This window comes from Cinclus cinclus, chromosome 8 (assembly GCF_963662255.1).
Source record: "Cinclus cinclus chromosome 8, bCinCin1.1, whole genome shotgun sequence".
Classification (NCBI taxonomy): Eukaryota; Metazoa; Chordata; class Aves; order Passeriformes; family Cinclidae; genus Cinclus; species Cinclus cinclus.
In genome coordinates, this window is record NC_085053.1 from 8567497 (window position 1) to 8586808 (window position 19312).

The 19312-nt window shown below is 42.2% G+C and overlaps 1 protein-coding gene across 1 annotated transcript in view; it reads left to right on the plus strand.

The window, feature by feature from the left end:
• The window catches only part of CRB1 (crumbs cell polarity complex component 1), a 69797-nt gene extending 50697 nt beyond the window's left edge, over positions 1-19100 (plus strand). The window contains exon 12 of the mRNA XM_062497726.1: positions 18885-19100. Within this exon, the coding sequence (XP_062353710.1) occupies positions 18885-19100 (216 nt within the window). The remainder of the gene's footprint in view (positions 1-18884) is intronic.
• The last annotated feature ends 212 nt before the right edge of the window (positions 19101-19312 follow it).

The window sequence follows — 19312 nt, forward strand, 5'->3', positions numbered from 1 at the left end:
GATAGTTGATTTTTTTTTTTAACTAAGACCACAAACTCCTTGCCAAGTTCATACTTCTGTGGAAAATAAGTATTTATATAAAAAAAGAAATATCAAAACACACTCCTGCTGATTTGGGCACTGAGAAGAGGTTGGGAAATCATCATCACGACATACCCAGAATTAGAGGAGGGATACAAAACATGTAAATGAAAGAAAGTCAAAAAGCAAGGTCATGATTTTTTGGAGGTATAGCTTGTGATACTCCATGTTGGTAATATCTGTAAAGGATCCCTCTATGATACTGAGACTCAAACTGTTTTTCCAGATGCCAGATGTCATTCATAGAGCTGGATAACAAGAAGTAACAGTGTTTGGGCTTCAGGCAGAATTAAGATTTCTGAAAAGAGGGGGAAGACAGCAGTGATGGATACACTGGAAAGGAGAGCAAAGGAATTTACATCAGCTGTGGGATGAATGAAAGCACATCTTCATTGTGTTTGGAAAATACACAAGGGGTATTTCACTGAGCAGGTGTCTCCAGGGGATGGCAGATTGTCTTTACTGACCACTGTTCTTAATTTCTGGCCCTTAAAAACCAGGCTCTGACTGAGCTCTCTCTGCAGCCATACCTTATGACAATTTTAACTACAATGAGCCCATGTGTTTGTGAATTTGAAAATATCCTTGATGTATGCTTATTTAGATTTCCTTACTCCCAGATTACTGAGGAAACTAGATCCAATAATTATTCACTCACTGCATGTGACTACAGTACACTGGTGAACCTCAAAATAGGAAAAAATCTGCTTCAAACTAACAGTGATGAAATAAGATTTCATTCTTTCTTTGCAAATATTTTTTCTGTCCTGACAGCCAAAAGTTCAGCCAAGAGGGCATTTTACTTGTTTCTATTGACTTTCAGCACTTGAACTTGCATATTTATATCTTGAGTTAGTAATTCTCCCTAAAAATAATGAAACTCTTGTTTGCAATAAATTATTCAAAATTTCTACTTCAAAACCCACAAGGCCTGGTTCTAAGAATTATAACCCTAAAAAGGCAATGAAATAAAAGCTTCAGCAAATCTTCTTTCTGTGTTACTGAGAATACTGTTAGTTGAAGTGGATCTCCAGGGAGTAAAGACAAAAGCCAGGGTTGGGCTGTGTGTTTCAGGAGTACCCTGAGCCCCATTAGACCAGGAGCACATCCTGCCAGGGCCGTGTCCTGCTGGTGCTGGCAAACAGCTCCAGCTGAGCTTTGAAATTGTTCCTTGAACATTGTCACCAGCAGCACCTTTGGGACAGCACTGTCTCACAAAACACACTCCCTCTCCTATTGTGCATGTGAATATACATGAGACTTGAAAGTGGAGCTGGATTTCCTGTCCCAGAATTAAAGTTCTCCTTGGTTCACAGAGCTGCTGCTGTATGCTGCACCACTGCTGCTTCCACGTTCTCTTCCAGCTGGTACCATTCCATCCTCCTGGGCACAAGGACAAGCATCATGCACTGGAGGTTATGATTCACACTTCATGTCATTAAAAATACACTGATAAGCATGTTGGATATGTTCAATATTGAATCTAAATTCAATAAAACTCTCTCAGGCTTCAATAGCACAGACACAGGGAATTTTGATTGAATCTGCTCTACAGTGATTAGCTAATGTATTCATTAACTGGAAGGGTTAGTAATATGAACGTAGCAAATGATACTTAATTACAATAATTAATGCCTGGTGATTCATGAATTATGCATTCTATAGCTATTTACATATTCATACTTATGAGGCTATTAATGGATAATTATAATTTGACTAAAAGACATGGACATCAGGAATGTAACAAGCAGACTGTTTTCCCCCAATCTCACTGTGGCTTTACCTGTATGCCTTGCTCTTGTACACCTCTACCTTGTACATTGTGTACAGAAATATCAACAGTATTTTGTTTTTAAGGCCTATAGAGTGATCTAATGGCAATTACAGCCCATGCAGGTGAAGTTTCCACACTGCACCAGTTCTAAGCCAGCACTCCCATCAGTTTCTGTCTGGAGATTGCAAAACTTTGAAAGCACTTTGTTCTCTTCAGCATCAGTATAGATTTGTTCTTGTCCTGGATTTATGTTCTTTCTTACTGCAGATGGTTAGGACACTTTCATATTTTAGAATTTTTTAATTTGTGAGATTAGGGTAGAAATACTGAGAAAAATAGGAAAATTGGAAAATTAGGGTAGTCGTATTGGAAGCACCTTCAAACTGAAAAATTTTGCCCGAGATATCTGGAATTTCTGCTCCTATACATGTATTTTAGCCTCTGTATAAGTTGGTTGCTAGATCTCCCAAGAGAAGAGACCTTGAGAGCAATAGAGGAACAAAAACAAAACGCATTTTTTTAAATTAATGAAAATCCTTATTAAAATATATTTTAAGGCAATATGATAATTTTTATTCTTACCCTAAGATTGAATGTCCAATGTTGAGAACACTTAAGGCAGTGATTTTTCAGCTGCCAGCCTCAGGAGTGTGGTAAAATGATCAAGTTTACTTGTTAGCTGGGTAAGTCAACTGAACCTGAAAAGTGCTGCCAGGTCACTCACCTGCTGCTTGTCCACAGCACAAGCTGAGGAGCTGTGGGTGCCCCAGGTCAGTGAAAAGCTTATTCCAGCTGTCCCAGCCTGCAGGGAGGGAGCAGAGGGTCTCCCCCAGCACGGGGTCAGCTCCAGGCTCTCCTGGGATGGTGCCACAGAGCAGCCCAGGGCTCAGGCAGCAAGGTCAGGCCAAGCTCCTGGGAGCACCAGGCTGGTGTCTTCATGTCTTAAGGAGCATGTTTGTACCTGCTGTGACTTCTGTCTTCTCCAGAGCCCTTCAGCCTGTTGAAAAAGACTGGTGTGGACAGTGCATCATTTCCAAAATGACACCATTCTCTGAAGTGTCCTGGGTTTAAAACCACTCACTAGCATGTTCTAACATCATACTGAGCCCAGCAGTGCTTGAGGACCAGTGGAGAGAGGACTGACTCCCTGTTCAAAACAGGTGCCCTCAGCTTGCAGCACCCACAGTGCCATGACATTTCTGCCCAAGCAGGGAGCGAGCCCTGGGTCAGCAGAACTATCAATGAGCAGAAGCCAGCTCTCACCTCTCAGCTTTCCTCAGGCTCCCAAGACTTAGGAGCAGGCTGTGGGAATGAAATAAACACTCCAGGCTGTGTAACTCACATCCTGCAAGGCTGCTGCTGAAAACAGAAAGGGCATTTCCTGGCACTTCTGATTTACTCTCTGTAGTACCTTCCTAGGTTTGAGAAAACCATCATCAGGGCAACTTTTTGTACAGCTCAGGTAAACTTGTTATAGTCTGAGGGTAGGCTATTGAAATAAGATTATTTCAATGACTGAAGTAAACTTTTATTAACCTGACAGAATCAGCATAACTGAGCTGGGAAACGGTGGAGTTCATTTGTTTTCACATCATTTGTGTGGTTGCAGATCACCCACCATGGCAGAATCCTACCATTGATGGTAAGAGCCAGAGAGGGCTCAGCTTTATTCCAATGCCAGGTCGAATGTGGGGTAAGAAGAAACATCTTTAGATTTATAAAATGAGGGGCTCTGCTCTGAAAGTCATTGGAAATGTCACAATGCCATTTTTGCAGTTGTTTTTCAGAGCAGAACAATGCCTTAATACCCTTTGCTATTTTATATTAGTCTGCATTCAAAGCACAGGATTTAACTAAAACTTCTAAAAGGATATTGCATTAAGCACATTTAATGTGTGTCACAACACAAGGTACAAAAACATTAGGATGCAAAGACAATAAGGTTATCAAATTGTCCTAGCTGGGAAATGCAAGGATCTCTTCACGAGGCCAGGATTACTGCACACATCAGTGAAAAGCAGTTGAATATTTAATGTGCATGGTAAATACAAGCAGAAAAGGGAGCCCAGATGACATATGACAGCATAACACTCTGCAGTACAGGAATCAGCTCAAGCACAGTGTTCACATAACACTTTAGTATTCAGACTAACACATTTTGTCTGTATACTGTCCTTTCTGTTGCAATGGCATTGTCTTCCCTATTCTCACCTTCTGATGTTTTCCCTGTGGACCCACATCCACATCACATGGGTATTTACTTCAGTCATTGCTCACTTTATAACACATTCATGCACTCCATGCCTGCATTGTTCAGACATAATGTTCTCTTCTATTTTTTCAGTTCTTGGTATGAAACCCCATTCCTAATAACATCTGAAATAAATTACACACTTCAATAGGCTTATGGAATATTACTCCACTGAAAAGGAATAAAAATAATTCTTGTTCCTGAGAATCCAAAAAATATTTTGGTTTCCAATGATCAAGAACATTTATCTACTTTGATACAGAGAACTGTTTAAACGAGAGGCAGACCTTGTTACACAGATATCTGAATATTCTACCAATCTAAATGTGCAGCAAACACAACAGGCCTTAAATTTATTCAAATCATATTTGGTAGAACAAATTATTCAGTTTTCCAAAAAAATAAGATCACTGAAGTAAAAAATGTGATACTGCTGTAATTCAAAGGACAAGAAAATCAGCAGCTTTACAAATCTTTGTAATTATTTAGAGCGAACAGATTTTGCACCAGTGGAGACAGCTTTGATTGTTGGTGGTCCCTGTCAAATGGTAGGGTTGGGATTATGGGGATTCTCAAACTCATTAATACTTTGAGGTCTAATTTATCAATTACAGAAATAAATAGGAATATTTCTCTTTCTGTCTGGGGAAGCACTGGTAACATCACAAGCTGTCCTCTTCTTACCTCCAAAGGGACAGGACCCTCTGTTCCCTCTTCTCCAAGCAGTAAGCATTTGTGGGTGAATTAAAGGTGCAGTTGCTTCCCCCATCACCCTATAACAAGACCTTTTCTCCCCTGTCATCTTTGTATCAGTTTTGCAGGAACAGGATGCATAGTGTGAACACAGCCTGGCTGACACCTGGGAGCTGATAATCTTGGAACACCACCAACAAGAAAACACAGCAAAAAGCCCCCAACAACATAAAACAAAAACACACACACAAAAAAACCGCAACACCCCAAAAAAGAAAAACAACAACAACAAAAAAAAAAAAAAAACCCAAAAAAAACAACGCAAGCCAGAATAAATTCCAAAGAAAAACCCAAACCTGCTCCCAGTTAAAATCAATGACAAACTAGAGACTAACCTCTGGGAGGGCCTGGCAACACCACCTCTTCTGCAAGGCTAATTTCACTTTGTATTCACCAGTGCTAATGCATGTGTCTGGTTTTATCAAGGCTCACTCTAATCCCTCAGTGAAATGGCAGCATAGGCACAGAGTTTATACAGGGATGTCACTGTTGCCTTTTTTTATCCCAAATGCTACCATTTTGTGAACTAATCAGAATATTGCACACCAGAATCAGGCAGGACACTGTGCTCATGGAAAACTGCACTTGGTCCTTTCTTATTTTATTGTTTTATTGTTTCCTTTAATCAAACACAAACCTCATTCAGGCTGAAAGAAAATGCTTGGTCAAGGTAGACCTAATACCAGTAGTAAAGGTAGTGTCTTCTGTCACTTTCCATAGGTTGGAAGTTACTATCCCACCCAAATTTTCCCTGTCCCTTCAGTAGGTGATACTGTCAGTGGAACCCCAGTGGTAGCTGTGGATCTGCCTGGGGAATTATGAGTCCCCAAAACCCCTCACTGTTGCCCATTTCTGGAAACCATCAAAAAAGGTGGTTCTGAAGGAGATCCTGGAGATACAAAGTGATACTGAGGGAAATCAAATTACACAAATAAGGAAAATAATTGTTAAAATGGATTTGTAAAAGTCAAACAGATGGGGACAGCACTGAATACCTGGGACTGTATCTGAATACAGGAAAAATGACTCCATTATTTCAAGTGAATGCTTGGGGCGCCTCTGTAATGTGCCCAAGTGTTATTGTCTTGTTCTTCACTAAGAAATGGACAGAGAGAGAGCAAGAGAGAGAGAGACCACAGTCTACCCCAGGATGCTTTAAACACTTTAAAACTACTAAAGCATTATTGGTAGAACCTGCTACTAAGCAATAATCTCCAAAACAGTGAAGTTCTCTAGATGGAGTAGGCAGGAAAGCTAAATTTTTATTCAGTGTCAGCTACCCGCTCTGCCTTGGAGGAGCACTCAGGCTGCTCAGACTGCAACTGGCCTGGACCTGGAGACCTGAAACAATTTATTTCACTTCTAGAAAGTTTTGAGTCAAAGATTCCTAACTTCTGATCATTTCTTTCCACTCTCTCCCAAAACTACTGATGAAGAAGGAAGCAGTATTCTTTCAGGAGAAAACACTAATCTATGAAACTTCTGGCAAAATACATATAAATTGCCTGATTTTCTGATTACGTTGCTAATACATATGAATTTGGGAATATTTTAAGGAAGGATGCACGTATCGATCAGCGGAGTAACTCAGAGCCATACAAAAAAGCATTTTGGAAATCACTGGTCACATTTTTAGTTGAATTAAATGCCTTATTTTTGTATGAAAAATATAGATAGCCAGCATGCAAAGTGTCAGGTCTGTGAAACTTCAGTGGAACTTTGTGATAGAGGATGAAAAGTCTCCAAACACTGCAACACGACCACAGCCAAGTACTTCAACAAAATGGGTCATCACTGGTTTGAGGCAGCTACCAGTGACGAGGCTGGTGGAGCCAGATCCTACCAATATCTGAAAATATATCAAACCAAAGCAAGCTTGAATCTGTAATAGTCCCACAGGGCACGGAGTTGAGCCTCAGGAACAGAGGAGTTAGGACTGCACTCAAGGGTATTTGTCTGAGAGGAGTCGCTGCCTGGCCTTCCTGGGAAGGAACATCTCTCCTGGTGCTCGGCCAATAAATAACAGCTCAGTTGAGGTGGAAATGTGAGTTTAGTCTCAGTGCAGACTGTAAACCCATAGCAGGCACACATGAGGGATTTATTACCAGTGTAAATGCAATATTGCAGTTTAAACAAGAGAGAATGCCATACTTCCCTCAAAAAAAAACCAACCAAACAAACAGCAAGGCAGAGCCTGGGGGGCACAGCCTGAGCCAGACCCTGCCAGTGCCACTGCCAGGGGCACTGCTAGAGCTGGGCAGGGCTGGGCTGCCCTGCTGGGACTGACGGGCAGAGCTGAGGCAGAGGGAAGGGATCCCATCACTGTTTGCACCATGGGCTTCCTAACTGGTCACGGGCTAACTGTGTTTCTAAGTCATGCCTCAGTTCCCCTCTCTGACCAAAGGCTGCTGTAAAGGCATTCTCCAAACTGGAAACTGCTGTTTAACAGATAAGGCAACAAGGATGGTGCTGAGGAGGAGGAGCCACTCTGCTGCCTGTGAGACAGCAGACACTCTCATATCTGAGACAGGTGGAGTCCAAGAGGGGTTGTGTCAGAAATGCCTCACACCTACAGATAAAGGTGACCTGACCCCGGGCACTGCAGAAAACACTGCTTTCAGCCTGTATTGAGGAGACCTGAGTTAATCATCTGAGTCAAACAGAGCTGGCCAGAAACAGGGTGAGTTGGCCTCAGAGTCAGGATGCTTTGCCTTGGAGGACCAGAAGTAAACTCAGTGAGCTGAATCAGCAGATTTTTTTTTTTGGTCCGTTTTCCAAGACGGTCTTCAAGAAATCTGAAAGTGTAGGCATTCTTCTTAAAAGAAAGGCATCAATAGGGTTGCCATTCCTTCCCAGCATATCAGGGTAAAACTCTCTTACTGAAGAACAATGTATTTTCTGTTAGTTATCTTTAGGTGGCAGTAAGGTAAAAGCATGGAGTAGAAAGTTAAAAGAAATTTCTACTGCATTTTCAGAGACCTTTCTCTCATGTGCTGTACTGGCTATAACACAGAAAGAGACTTTCTAAAACATTTGCATCTTCAGCAGATACCCAAAGAGCAATTATCAGAGTTGGCTTCATCCAGTTCACATTCAGATGCAAACCTGTTGAATGCCAGCAACATTGATACAGAGATATTAATACATTGATACAGAAATAGATCCTATATGAGGTATGCAATACTTGATCCAAGAATCCCTGAGGACAGTGGTGAGATTCAGAGGTAGACACACACATAATTCTATCAACAAAATGAAAGCACACTTATTTAAAAATATCATAAAGAGTAACTCTGCCGACAAATGAAAGGACTAAACCAAGTGTGAAAAATTATTAATATAGCAGGTTCTAGTGAAAAATTATTAATATAGCAGGTTCTAGATTGTTTTTGTTTACACTTTACCTACATGCACCTCTTCCAAAGTCCCTCCTGAAGCTAAACCATAACAACTGTTGTTTCAAAGCAACTTTCTCCTTGAAAAAAAAAAAAGCAGCCAGTAGGATAAAAACACACTGAAAGTTTTTATCGAGGAATATAATTAACGAGGTAACGTGACACTGTCACGTAGCGTGCTAAGGCAAATATTATGTAGCCAATAAAGGTCTATCTTAAACTATTAATATTTACAGTTGGAAGCAGGAGATGGCTGCAATCGAAGTGCTGCTCCCAGCAAAGGCTCGGTGCTGACTCGATACCTTGCTGTCTGACAGTGTGAAACAGTCACAGCGCTCCTTACTTCATCACCACTTGACAGCATCCTATTAATGTGAGGTAGCAACACATGGCTGGTTTGCAGGAGCTCAGCACCAAGAATGGAGAGGAATTGCATGGAACAGTTTTGAGATCGTTGGCTTCACTTATTAGCAGAAAAGCAAGGATGGAAAGTGTCTGAGTTACAACACTGAGCAGGAATTGTAGCTGTGCTACGCCATACACAGCTGACCCACCTGTTCACTGTGCACCACTGGACAGAGCAGTTTCTCATTCCCACAGAAAGCAGGGAGAGGCAGGGTTCTCAGTTTCAGCACCTGCACAGGAGAACCAGAACCTGGGACAAGAGGACCACAGCCTGCTGCCCATGGTCACAGGCAGGGACCACAGCCCACAGGAGGGGGCTGCACCCTTTGTGGTGCTGGGCTTTGATGGGTCCTTGAGGCTCTTCTCAAAGACCTGACTACAAAAATAAAAGAACACCCACCACTAACATCACTGATTAAGAAAGAGATCTTTAACCTCAACTGTCATGTGCCGAAAAGTGGAGTTTTGAGAAACTCCATGTTGAGCACAAGTTAGGCTGTGCAATTCCATTAAAATTAATTGACATTGATAATTCCTGATACAGGCAAATCATGTCTGGTGAAAACAACGTGCAAGGAAACATATTAGTGAGGAAAAACCAGGTATCCACTTAGACAGAACTTGCACATTGCAAATACCTCAGCTAAATCTTGGTTTTTGTTGTTTTTTTCTTTTTTTTTTCCTGTACAGAAGAGATTGAAATCTAGAATGACAAATAAAATATAGATGGAAAAAATAAAAAAAACAGAGGTTTGCAGTAGGAATGGTTTAGCTGCTTCCTTGACTTAGCTTTTGATAGCCTACATTATTACCATTTCCTGCCTCATTCTCTTCTCCAAATGCTGTCATTACCACCAGCCTCATCTTAAGTGTCACATCATCCAGGACAGCAGGTCTGACCAACACCTGTGCAATCAAATGAAGAAAGCACCTTTGAAATCCATTCTTCTTCATCATCATTTTAACTATTTCACTCTGCCTACTGAACCTCTTTCCATCTCTTTTCCTTGGAAACTGTCCTGCCCTCATCCTCAGCAGCATAGCATCTTTTCTTATTCTTCTCCTGTTTGGGGGTTTAACCTACTGACCCCTTCACACCCACTTCACTCTCCCATAACAGCAGACTTCTTCAAAAGGCCAAAAGGCCAAATCCCTCTTCAGGTGCCATTTCTACTGTGGCAGCTACAGGGATGCAGTAAACTCAACCTGGCCACATGCAGGGAAAAACAGAAAGTCAATGTTTTCAGTGATAATCTTGAGTTTAAATATCTCCCATTTCTTCCTCCAAGACACTTGCCTGATGAGGCTTTTATCCACCACCAAGATGTACTCACACAGATTCTGCTGTCTCAGAGCTGCAAAGCACTTATCCCCTGTGAAGAAACACCACCTGATACACTGTGCTGGCAGCCATGCACAAAAATAATTCTGTATGATGCCCCAAAGCATTTCCCAAACTGGAAAAGGATGTTGCACCCCAGAGACTGACACCTTTACTAAAACATTTGTCTAGTCTGTGATATAGCAGCTATGGGACAAACTCCTCCTCAGCATGGTTTGCCTGGATTTGCACCAGCTATAGATTTTTCCCTCTTATCCTTTTAGATTGCAGCAGATGGTGAAGTTCCTACACCAGAGGCTGTCGATAGAATTTTAAAAGGCATCTCATAACAACACATTGGAACTGCACATTTAATCTGTGCTGCACCACTCAGATAATCTTAAAAAGAGCTGGAGCATTTACAAAATTAGCACTGGCAGTTGCTGCAGAAGCACTATCGAGGAGCCTTCTCAAAGCCCACAGCTTAATGAGAGCTGCCCTCCCAAACTGCAACCCAAATCACTTCTCTCTGTGCAACCAACACTCTGCCGCCTAAAAGGCATTCAACAATCTGTGAGATACTGATCCAGCAAAACATCTGATGCAGATTTTAAGGGGCTGTTTACATACTTCTGGCTCTTTTGGGTCCGTGGCTGAGCTCGTGCACAGTAGGGTGGCCAAAACCAGGATTATTGTTCCTTTTGCCTAAGACACACCATCCCAGATGTACTAAACTCCTCTGTTTTCATGTCTGCTTGCATTAAACAGTTAATGTAAACCAAATATCAATATCACAAGTAGTTAAAGAAATTATAGTTACTGTAGGTAGCCTGTTCTCTAAAGCTTAATTCCTGAAAGTGAGCCTTTCAAGCTGGAAAAGCTTCTTGGCCAAAAGGCCATTACTACCAGTAGAAGGCCACCTAAGCCACATATTGCCACGTACTGTACCAGCACTGAGGAGGGGGCAAATTGTTCTGATTCAATCACAGCACTGCTTAAAGTGATCAGGGAATGGTCCTGCAGCCCAGCGTGGGGAGGAGGTGGTTCTGGGTGATCAAGACTAATGTGAACAGCACCCTTGTTTCACTGAAGTCTGCTTTACAACAGTTTAGTTGCAACGCTTCAGAGAGCTCAGTCTCCAATCTCCAATTTCTTGCTCCGCTATAATTAGAACAAACTTCCTCATTAACTTCTGTGGTGTCACAACAGTGCAACTTCACGTGCCAGGAGGGAGGCTGTCAGAATTTCTTAATGAGGTGCTTTCTCTGCAAGCTCAGCTAAATCCTAGACTTCAATCATCTTTATCTTCTTCGTTTTCTCACAGTCTGCCACAGATATAATTCTTCCTTCATAGTAAAGATTGCATTTTTCTGATCTATAACTGGTCAAGCCAGATGACCAACTTATCATTATAGCAGCTAACATGAATTCTCTCTATTCTTTTTCCTTGATTTCAAAAACTGTCAGAAAACTACAAGTTGACGTTTTTCAGCAAGGAATCAATTAAAACTGTCAGGTGTCAACTAAGACAAACTATTCAAACTACATTATATAAAAAAAATATACTATAAAGAGGTTGTAGTGAACATAACTTCTTCAGAGGCATTTCAAGAAAATATTCAGACAATAACACCCACAAGAAAACAAAAAAGAAATCTAAAAGATTACTTAAAATATTTCTTGAACTGCCTAGGTACTGTGGATATTCTGCACACATCAGAATTATACACCTAAGTTTTTTCTTCAGCAGTGTGCACAGGACTCAAAGTCTCATTCAGACCCTCCAGGCAGTGGGATGGTATTTCCCTGCAGCTATCAGGAAAATAACTCAAAGGCTGATGGCAGAAAGAGCAACAGCAATGCTGGAAATTCAAGATGATCTACAGTTCTTGATGTCATTCAGAAATATTTTCAGAGGGCTACAGAGGGAGGTGAGGAACAACAGGACAGTCTCCTTCCAGTGAACATGGGGTCAGCAGTTCCTAAGATGTGGACAAAACAGCAGTGAGGGTACCTTGGGGTGTTGCTTGCAAACAGAAGGCAGCAGAGCCCGTCTCTGGCACCCACAGACCCCCCTGAACTGGAGCTCTGGGCTGGCTGAGTGCAGGGGCAAGCAGCCACACCTTCAGGTCACTGAGATCTTCCTCAGGTGTTCAAGGCTCCACAGCTGAATCTGCTCCTACAAACAGTCCTTTTTCTTACTCATAAAGGAAGCAAAACCAGAGAAAAGCCCTGCAGCAGTCTTCCTACATCTGTTTTAAACTCGTGCTTTCTGCTTCTCCATCTGAGAGAATTCAAACACTTTTCTTACCCGATAATGCTGAAACTCGTTAGGCATCAGGTTTACAGTACAGCAAATACTGCACCTTTCAGGAATCACTTCAGGGGACAAGAGGAATGTCTATACAATGTGACTGCCATTTTTAAACTCCACAAGATGAACTGAAGAGTTCTGAGTTGTGCAGAAGGAAAAGGAGTTGGTGGTCTCACGGATGATAAACAGTAGAAAATCAGCTAAAGTGCACTAAGTGCTGCCTCCTTTGTTGCCACAGGTACCAAAGCAGCAAGGAGTAAACTATTCAAGAACCTGAAAAATAAATGTGCATAGACACACTCAAAGAACAGTACCCACATGGACAACAGCATGAAGCAGGAAACCAGGATAAACCATGAAAGGATAGAGCAGTTAAAGAAAATAGGTGATATTTATAGAATCTTTTGAATAGTTTGCCTTTTCCTGTGGCCTGTGCAGTTTTTGGCTTGACATGAACCTGTGCTCCTTAAATGAATATCAAATAGATTATTATTTTTATTATTACTATTATTATTATTAATATTACTATTATTACTACTACTACTACTACTACTACTACTATTTGAACTCAACAGCCCAAGAGCTCTTGGGATATGGTGGTGGTCCTTAGCACAAAAAGAGCAGTAACATTTTGCAGGTGATTTGAGGGAGAGCGATAGGTCACAGTTTGCTAAGGTAAAAAAAGAAAATCACAGAAAAAGGGACTTAATGCGCCACTCATTTATTGTACTTTTATTAGGACAAAGCCAATCTATAGATTTATGGCCACTTGATTGCTGTTGAAAATAAACTGTAGCCTCACAGGCTGGGGTTATCAATGCATCTCATGATAGCAGGTTTGTGTATGCCTGACTGGATTTCTTGAACTGTACAAATTCTTATTTGAATTCAGACTGTAAGAAAAAAAATCCAATAAGATGACTGTAAATCCTCTATGAAGCAAACTCAGCATATTTTAATCAAGTAAATGACTTTTCTTTGGCTGCTCACTATTATCCCTAAATGCCCCCAAATCTTCCGAAGTAATTCTGCCATGGATTAGGACTACTCAAACCAATCGTTAGCACAGCAAATGGTTTGGATTTGGAAGCAGGGATCAGATGTTCTTACCAGGAATGAATTGATAACCTCGTGAGCAGTGTCAGGACTCGGGATCCAGGGACGTCGCTGGCAGAAGCTCCAGTGCACACGAGCAGCTGCAGAATTCCCAGCCAGCCCTGCACGTGGCAGGGAGGGGAACTCTCCGGGGTTTGTCAGTGCCTGTGTTGTAAAGCCTGCGTTGATGTCTTTGTCTCAGACACATCCAGAACCAGGCACGATCTGAGTGCTGGAATGAAGGCAGGTTAATCCTCTGCACCCAGCACAGAGCAGGCAGCTCCTGTCTCCAGAGCAGGTCTCATCTCCAGGCAGTTCCTGTATCCAGAGCAGGTCTCATCTCCAGGCAGTTCCTGTCTCCAGAGCAGGTCTCATCTCCAGGCAGTTCCTGTGTCCAGAGCAGGTCTCATCTCCAGGCAGTTCCTGTCTCCAGAGCAGGTCTCATCTCCAGGCAGTTCCTGTGTCCAGAGCAGGTCTCATCTCCAGGCAGTTCCTGTCTCCAGAGCAGGTCTCACCTCAGGCAGCTCCTGTGTCCAGAGCAGGTCTCATCTCCAGGCAGTTCCTGTCTCCAGAGCAGGTCTCACCTCAGGCAGCTCCTGTCTCCAGAGCAGGTCTCATCTCCAGGCAGTTCCTGTCTCCAGAGCAGGTCTCATCTCCAGGCAGTTCCTGTCTCCAGAGCAGGTCTCATCTCAGGCAGCTCCTGTATCCAGAGCAGGTCTCATCTCCAGGCAGTTCCTGTCTCCAGAGCAGGTCTCACCTCAGGCAGCTCCTGTGTCCAGAGCAGGTCTCATCTCCAGGCAGTTCCTGTCTCCAGAGCAGGTCTCATCTCCAGGCAGTTCCTGTCTCCAGAGCAGGTCTCATCTCCAGGCAGCTCCTGTCTCCAGAGCAGGTCTCATCTCCAGGCAGTTCCTGTCTCCAGAGCAGGTCTCACCTCAGGCAGCTCCTGTGTCCAGAGCAGGTCTCATCTCCCACACCCCACAGACATCCCCAGAGAACACATCCCCATGCACAGCCCAGGCTGCAGCACTCCAGGGAAGCATCCTGCCTCTCTCCCAGCTGCTGCCATTTCTCTGCCAGCATCACAGCTGCATCCTTCTCTCCCCTGGTCTGGCTCAGCCCTGGTGCCCGTGGCCACAGCGCCCATCCCTGTGGGACACAAGGCAGGATCAGCTCAGCCCAGCCATGCTGCTGTATAACACACAGCAGGAGGAAGCCCTGTGCACTTGGCTGGGCTCCCTCCTGCTGTCCCACTTGCCTTTGACATTTGGCACATGTGGAAATGCACATTGCAGCAAATCCCTAATGTTCCCTCTTATAAAACAAACGTTTGGGACATGGATTGCTTAAAGATAAGCAAACACATGCTGGGTTGATAAATGCCTCTGAGCTCTGACTTCTGAAATGGGCCCTTCTTATTCAAAAAGCAGATCAAGGAACCAAAGCAGAACAATAAATCTATTTCCATAACCAAATGAAAAGCAAAACCCAAAGCTATAATGAAATGTCACTCTATTCAGTGATTTATTTTATGCAGTCTAAATATTCTAAATAATTTAAATTTAATAATTAAAATAACCCCAGAAAAAAATAATCAATTTTGATGTGAAACCAAAAAGCAGAGAGACTTGATTTTAGAAAAAAGGCAAATATTTTTTGCCTGTGTTTTCTCCTGTCTTTGCAGATGAAACCATCCCCTACATGAAAACTTAATTCAACCATGTTTTTTTCTTTCCTTTTTAATTTTTTTTTGCCAAAATAAACTTTGCTTGCTCCAGCTGACATCCAAAGGTATATAAACAGAGCATCAAAAAAAAAAAAATAAAAATAACAGCCTTCCAATGGTAGCAAACCTCATTTTGTTGCTATCATCTTGTCATCAGCATCCATTGCCACCAAGAATGCAGCTTTTACTGGCACCTTCTCTATATTAGGGACTCTTAAAACTTTTGTGACCAAATACCTTCTAAACAGGCTTGTAAGATAATTCAGGTTGGTCTCAGGAAGCCTTTCAGTCCAGCCTCGTAATGAGAATCTCTAAGGTATTGCCCAGCCAGTTAATTAACCCTCCCTCATTTACCTTGCATATATTTAGTTATTCATAAGCAGTGCTGAAGTTATGCTCAGAAAGAGCTCCGATCACCCTGTGTTATTTACTAGCAAGAATTATTAAGGAGAGACAATCACATTGTATGGGGGTTGGAGTTTTCTCTTAGACTTCCCTAATAACAAAGGTTTTCAGCAAAAAAATTCAGGAACTTGTTTCTCTTCACAAGCTTCTAAGTGTCTTGTAGCACTTGTTTTGTGCCAAGACAAAATGAAGTTTGTCTTGCTCTGTCCATTGCTTTCCAGAGATTTCCTTTTCTGCTTTTGAAGCTGTACACCAAAGAACACCTCTTGCTTGGTACTCTGCAACAAACGCACCAAAAATCTGTATATTGCCATCTCCCAAGCACCAGCTCATGGCCAGGTCTTAACCAGTTAATGTGGGGAAGGGAATTGTGACATGAAGCTGGAAAGTGACATTAGAGTGTGCTGCTCTAGTCCCTCATGCTGCCCCAGACCCAGAGCCAGGGGTCTGAGACACAGGGGATGGAGCCCTGAGATGAGCAGCCACACACATGAGCAGCCCCAGGGCACTTTGAGACATCCCAGAGTTTCACAGCCCAGACCTCCCACGGTGGAAGTACCAGCAAGGACCTGCCAGAAAAGCCTGCATTTTTAGTGACCACTCCCTTATTTTAGGCAAAGTACACAGTATGGTCAGTGAGAGAAAACCTCTTTTCCACTGTTTCAGCAGCACTAGTGTTACTAAAAATGCTGCTCAATCCTTTTAATTTTGGAATCACTAGTTACAGTTATTTCAGTCTATCATCATCACCAAACATGCAGTGAACAGACTGAGATGACAGGGGACAGAGCTTTTCAGAGTTTTTTTCCAGATCAGCCGGCTGATTTTCCAAATTAATTTAACAATTCAGCCATTAATTACTAAAGAAGCAGTTGATTTTGATGGAACCAGACTGCAGAGCCTTCTGGCAGCTCTTGTTACCAGTTCAGTGCAACTGCTAAAGGGGTACCTCATACTGGAAACTGCAGCAGGGAGCTGTGGGCTGATAAACCAGGGGACAGCACTGGAACATCAGGGGGTTTTGATCAATAGAATCCACCTTAAAAGATGAACTGAAGACCTTTTTTTCACATTTGGAAATTAGAAGCAATACAGACATAGAAATAAAGTTAGCTTATATATCTGATCATGGTAAATCCCCAGCTCTCCAGATAATAATCAGTGGGGTAACTTCTTTTACATATTGGCTCAAGATGGGTAAGGTTCTCTAACATGTAACTATTACAAAATGAAAAAAACATCCCTGTTAGGATGATTTTAATTTGAGAATGACATTAAGATGTGTGATTCCATTTTAGCAAGTTACAAGCTTTTTCTTCACCTCAGTTTTTTGCAAAGTTCTCCTCTAAGAAACCAAATTAATTTGAAAGTTGTCATAAATGAAAAGATACAGAGAGACACACTTGCAACAGGAATGGAAAGAGTATGGACTGGAAAACTGGAGACTGAATTCAGAAATTTCAAATACCAGAGTTGAGTCCAAGCCATCCATTTGCCTGTGGTAGTGAATTTCTCTTGCAAATGGCCTGTTCAACCCCAGGATCAGAGTTAACCTGGACTATCTTAGTGCTTATTTTCCCAGAGCAGTCAATGAAAATAAAAGAGAGCTTCTGAGAACAAAAATTCAATTAAAAATCTTCTGCTTCTGAGACAAGAGGAACAAGGGTCATATAGTCCAACAGAGTACAGAGCAAAATTAGGATCTCAAATATTTCTGTAACACCATCCAAAGATGAAACTACCTTCCCAATCCAATACCATTTAATAGACCAACATGCTTCATGCCGCCTTGTTTTAGAGCAGTAGTTGTTTGGTCTGACACCTGCAGTATATTATTTTTATTGGGAAAATGTATTTCAAATCACAGGGACCACATATTTAGCCATCAAGGACAGAGGAAAATATCCTAGTCGATCATTTATCCCCTGGAGAGAATCCCTGAGCCAAACTTGCTTTTACTGTTATAGCAGGACCTTTTACATCAGTGTGGAACTGGGGGAGGAGGATGGTTCTAACATTTCCCTCTGGCATTGTTGCTCTCTGGCAAAGGCAGGAGTGCAGGGGATGCACACACAGAGCATCCACTTCCAGCACAGCCATCACTGAGTGCAAAATCATCCTCGTGCTCTGGACTGGGCTTTCCCTTCCTGAGAAATGACGAGTAAGCAGCTCACTGCAATATCCTGCAACATGGAGCATCTAACTGGGAAACAGGCTCTGACCTGCTGTTTTCTGTTTCTAAATATTTGGGGATTTGAAAGTTCAGCCTCAAGCACGCGTTCATCTCAGGCAGTTCAGCTGTCACTTGTAATACAAATCAAAAGATGATGGATGGCAGAGTCTGCCCACAAGTTCAATTCCTGCTAGGGTCATTCTGTCCATAGTGACCACTTTTCCACACTAACCACATCACTTCATTGTTCTCCTCACCATAAGCTTTTTTTACACATGAAAGTGCATACAAAGATATGTACGAAACATTCATCTACCAACCACAACATTTCTCTGGTCTGAAGCTTTCCAGCTGACAGATTGGCTTATGTGCACTCTGCCTTCTGACATTATTACATTTCCCACTGCCACATGAAAACTGAAAAAAAAAAAACAAAAAAACAAAAAAACCTCAGAGCATCGTTACATTCATCCTGTACTGTAACTGCTTATGTTTCTGTAGATGAACCTATGAAGTCTGTATGTGGAAGAGCTGCATTAATATTTTAAAACTTACTTGTGAAAATATACTGATTATGTACTCTTGTGCAGCTTCTATATGCTTATTTCATGCAAACATGCTGGTAGAAAAGTTTACTGGTAGGAATGACTATAGAAATACTACATTTTACAATATTGAATATAAGCAAAATTTCTATATATGTATGAATATAGATATATAAATATTAATATAAAATTCACTCCTCCAGCAAGATAAACAGAAATGTAACTCAATATATGTTCCAATTAGCTCATGTTTAACTTGCAGTAGCAAAGACCAGCAATAGAGTGCTCACAAGCAAACCAGGAATAATGAATTTTTATTGAAGTGATTAAATAATTGCTGAATTACTACTTCAGCCCACAGACATATTAACTTGCAGGTTATTTTCAAGGTAAGGAAACTGTCAAAAGAAATGGGTCCTTGCATGAAATTCATCTGCCTTGAACTCTAAGCATCCAGTCATATTCTGAGGCGTCCAAAGAACAAACTGGAGGGGTTCATGTAGTTCCCTACAATAAACGGTGCTTCAGCAGTAACTCAGATGTAGAGCCCTGCTGATAGAAAGGGTCCTGATTTCCTCCCGGGGTAGCCCAGGTGTGTCTCAGCCTGCTCCTGGCAGCAATGACACTGCAGTTATTTCCACCCTTGCAGCTGGCAGCTGACTTGGTGTCGAGCGTGTTCGCGGCCATCGGCTCGGTGACGCTGGCCCTGCTGCTGCTGCTGTCCGTGGCCATGGTGGCCTCTGCTGTCACTGCCAACAAAAGGGCCACGCAAGGCACCTACAGCCCCAGCCACCAGGAGAAGGAAGGCTCCCGGGTGGAGATGTGGAACATGGTGCAGCCACCACCCATGGAAAGACTGATCTAGAAGAGAGCAAAGCCACTCCTCCGTGCTCAGACACGGCTGAAAGGGGACGCTGTACATATGTTAGATATATTCATTTTCCTTCTGATAAACGCTACAATGATTTTTTTCACTGCTTTCCTTTCAAGTTCAATAGTGAACCAATGACATTTATCACTGCTTTGGACCAGCCCATCCAAGGACAATTTTTATTTGCACAGGAAAGTCCAGCCTTG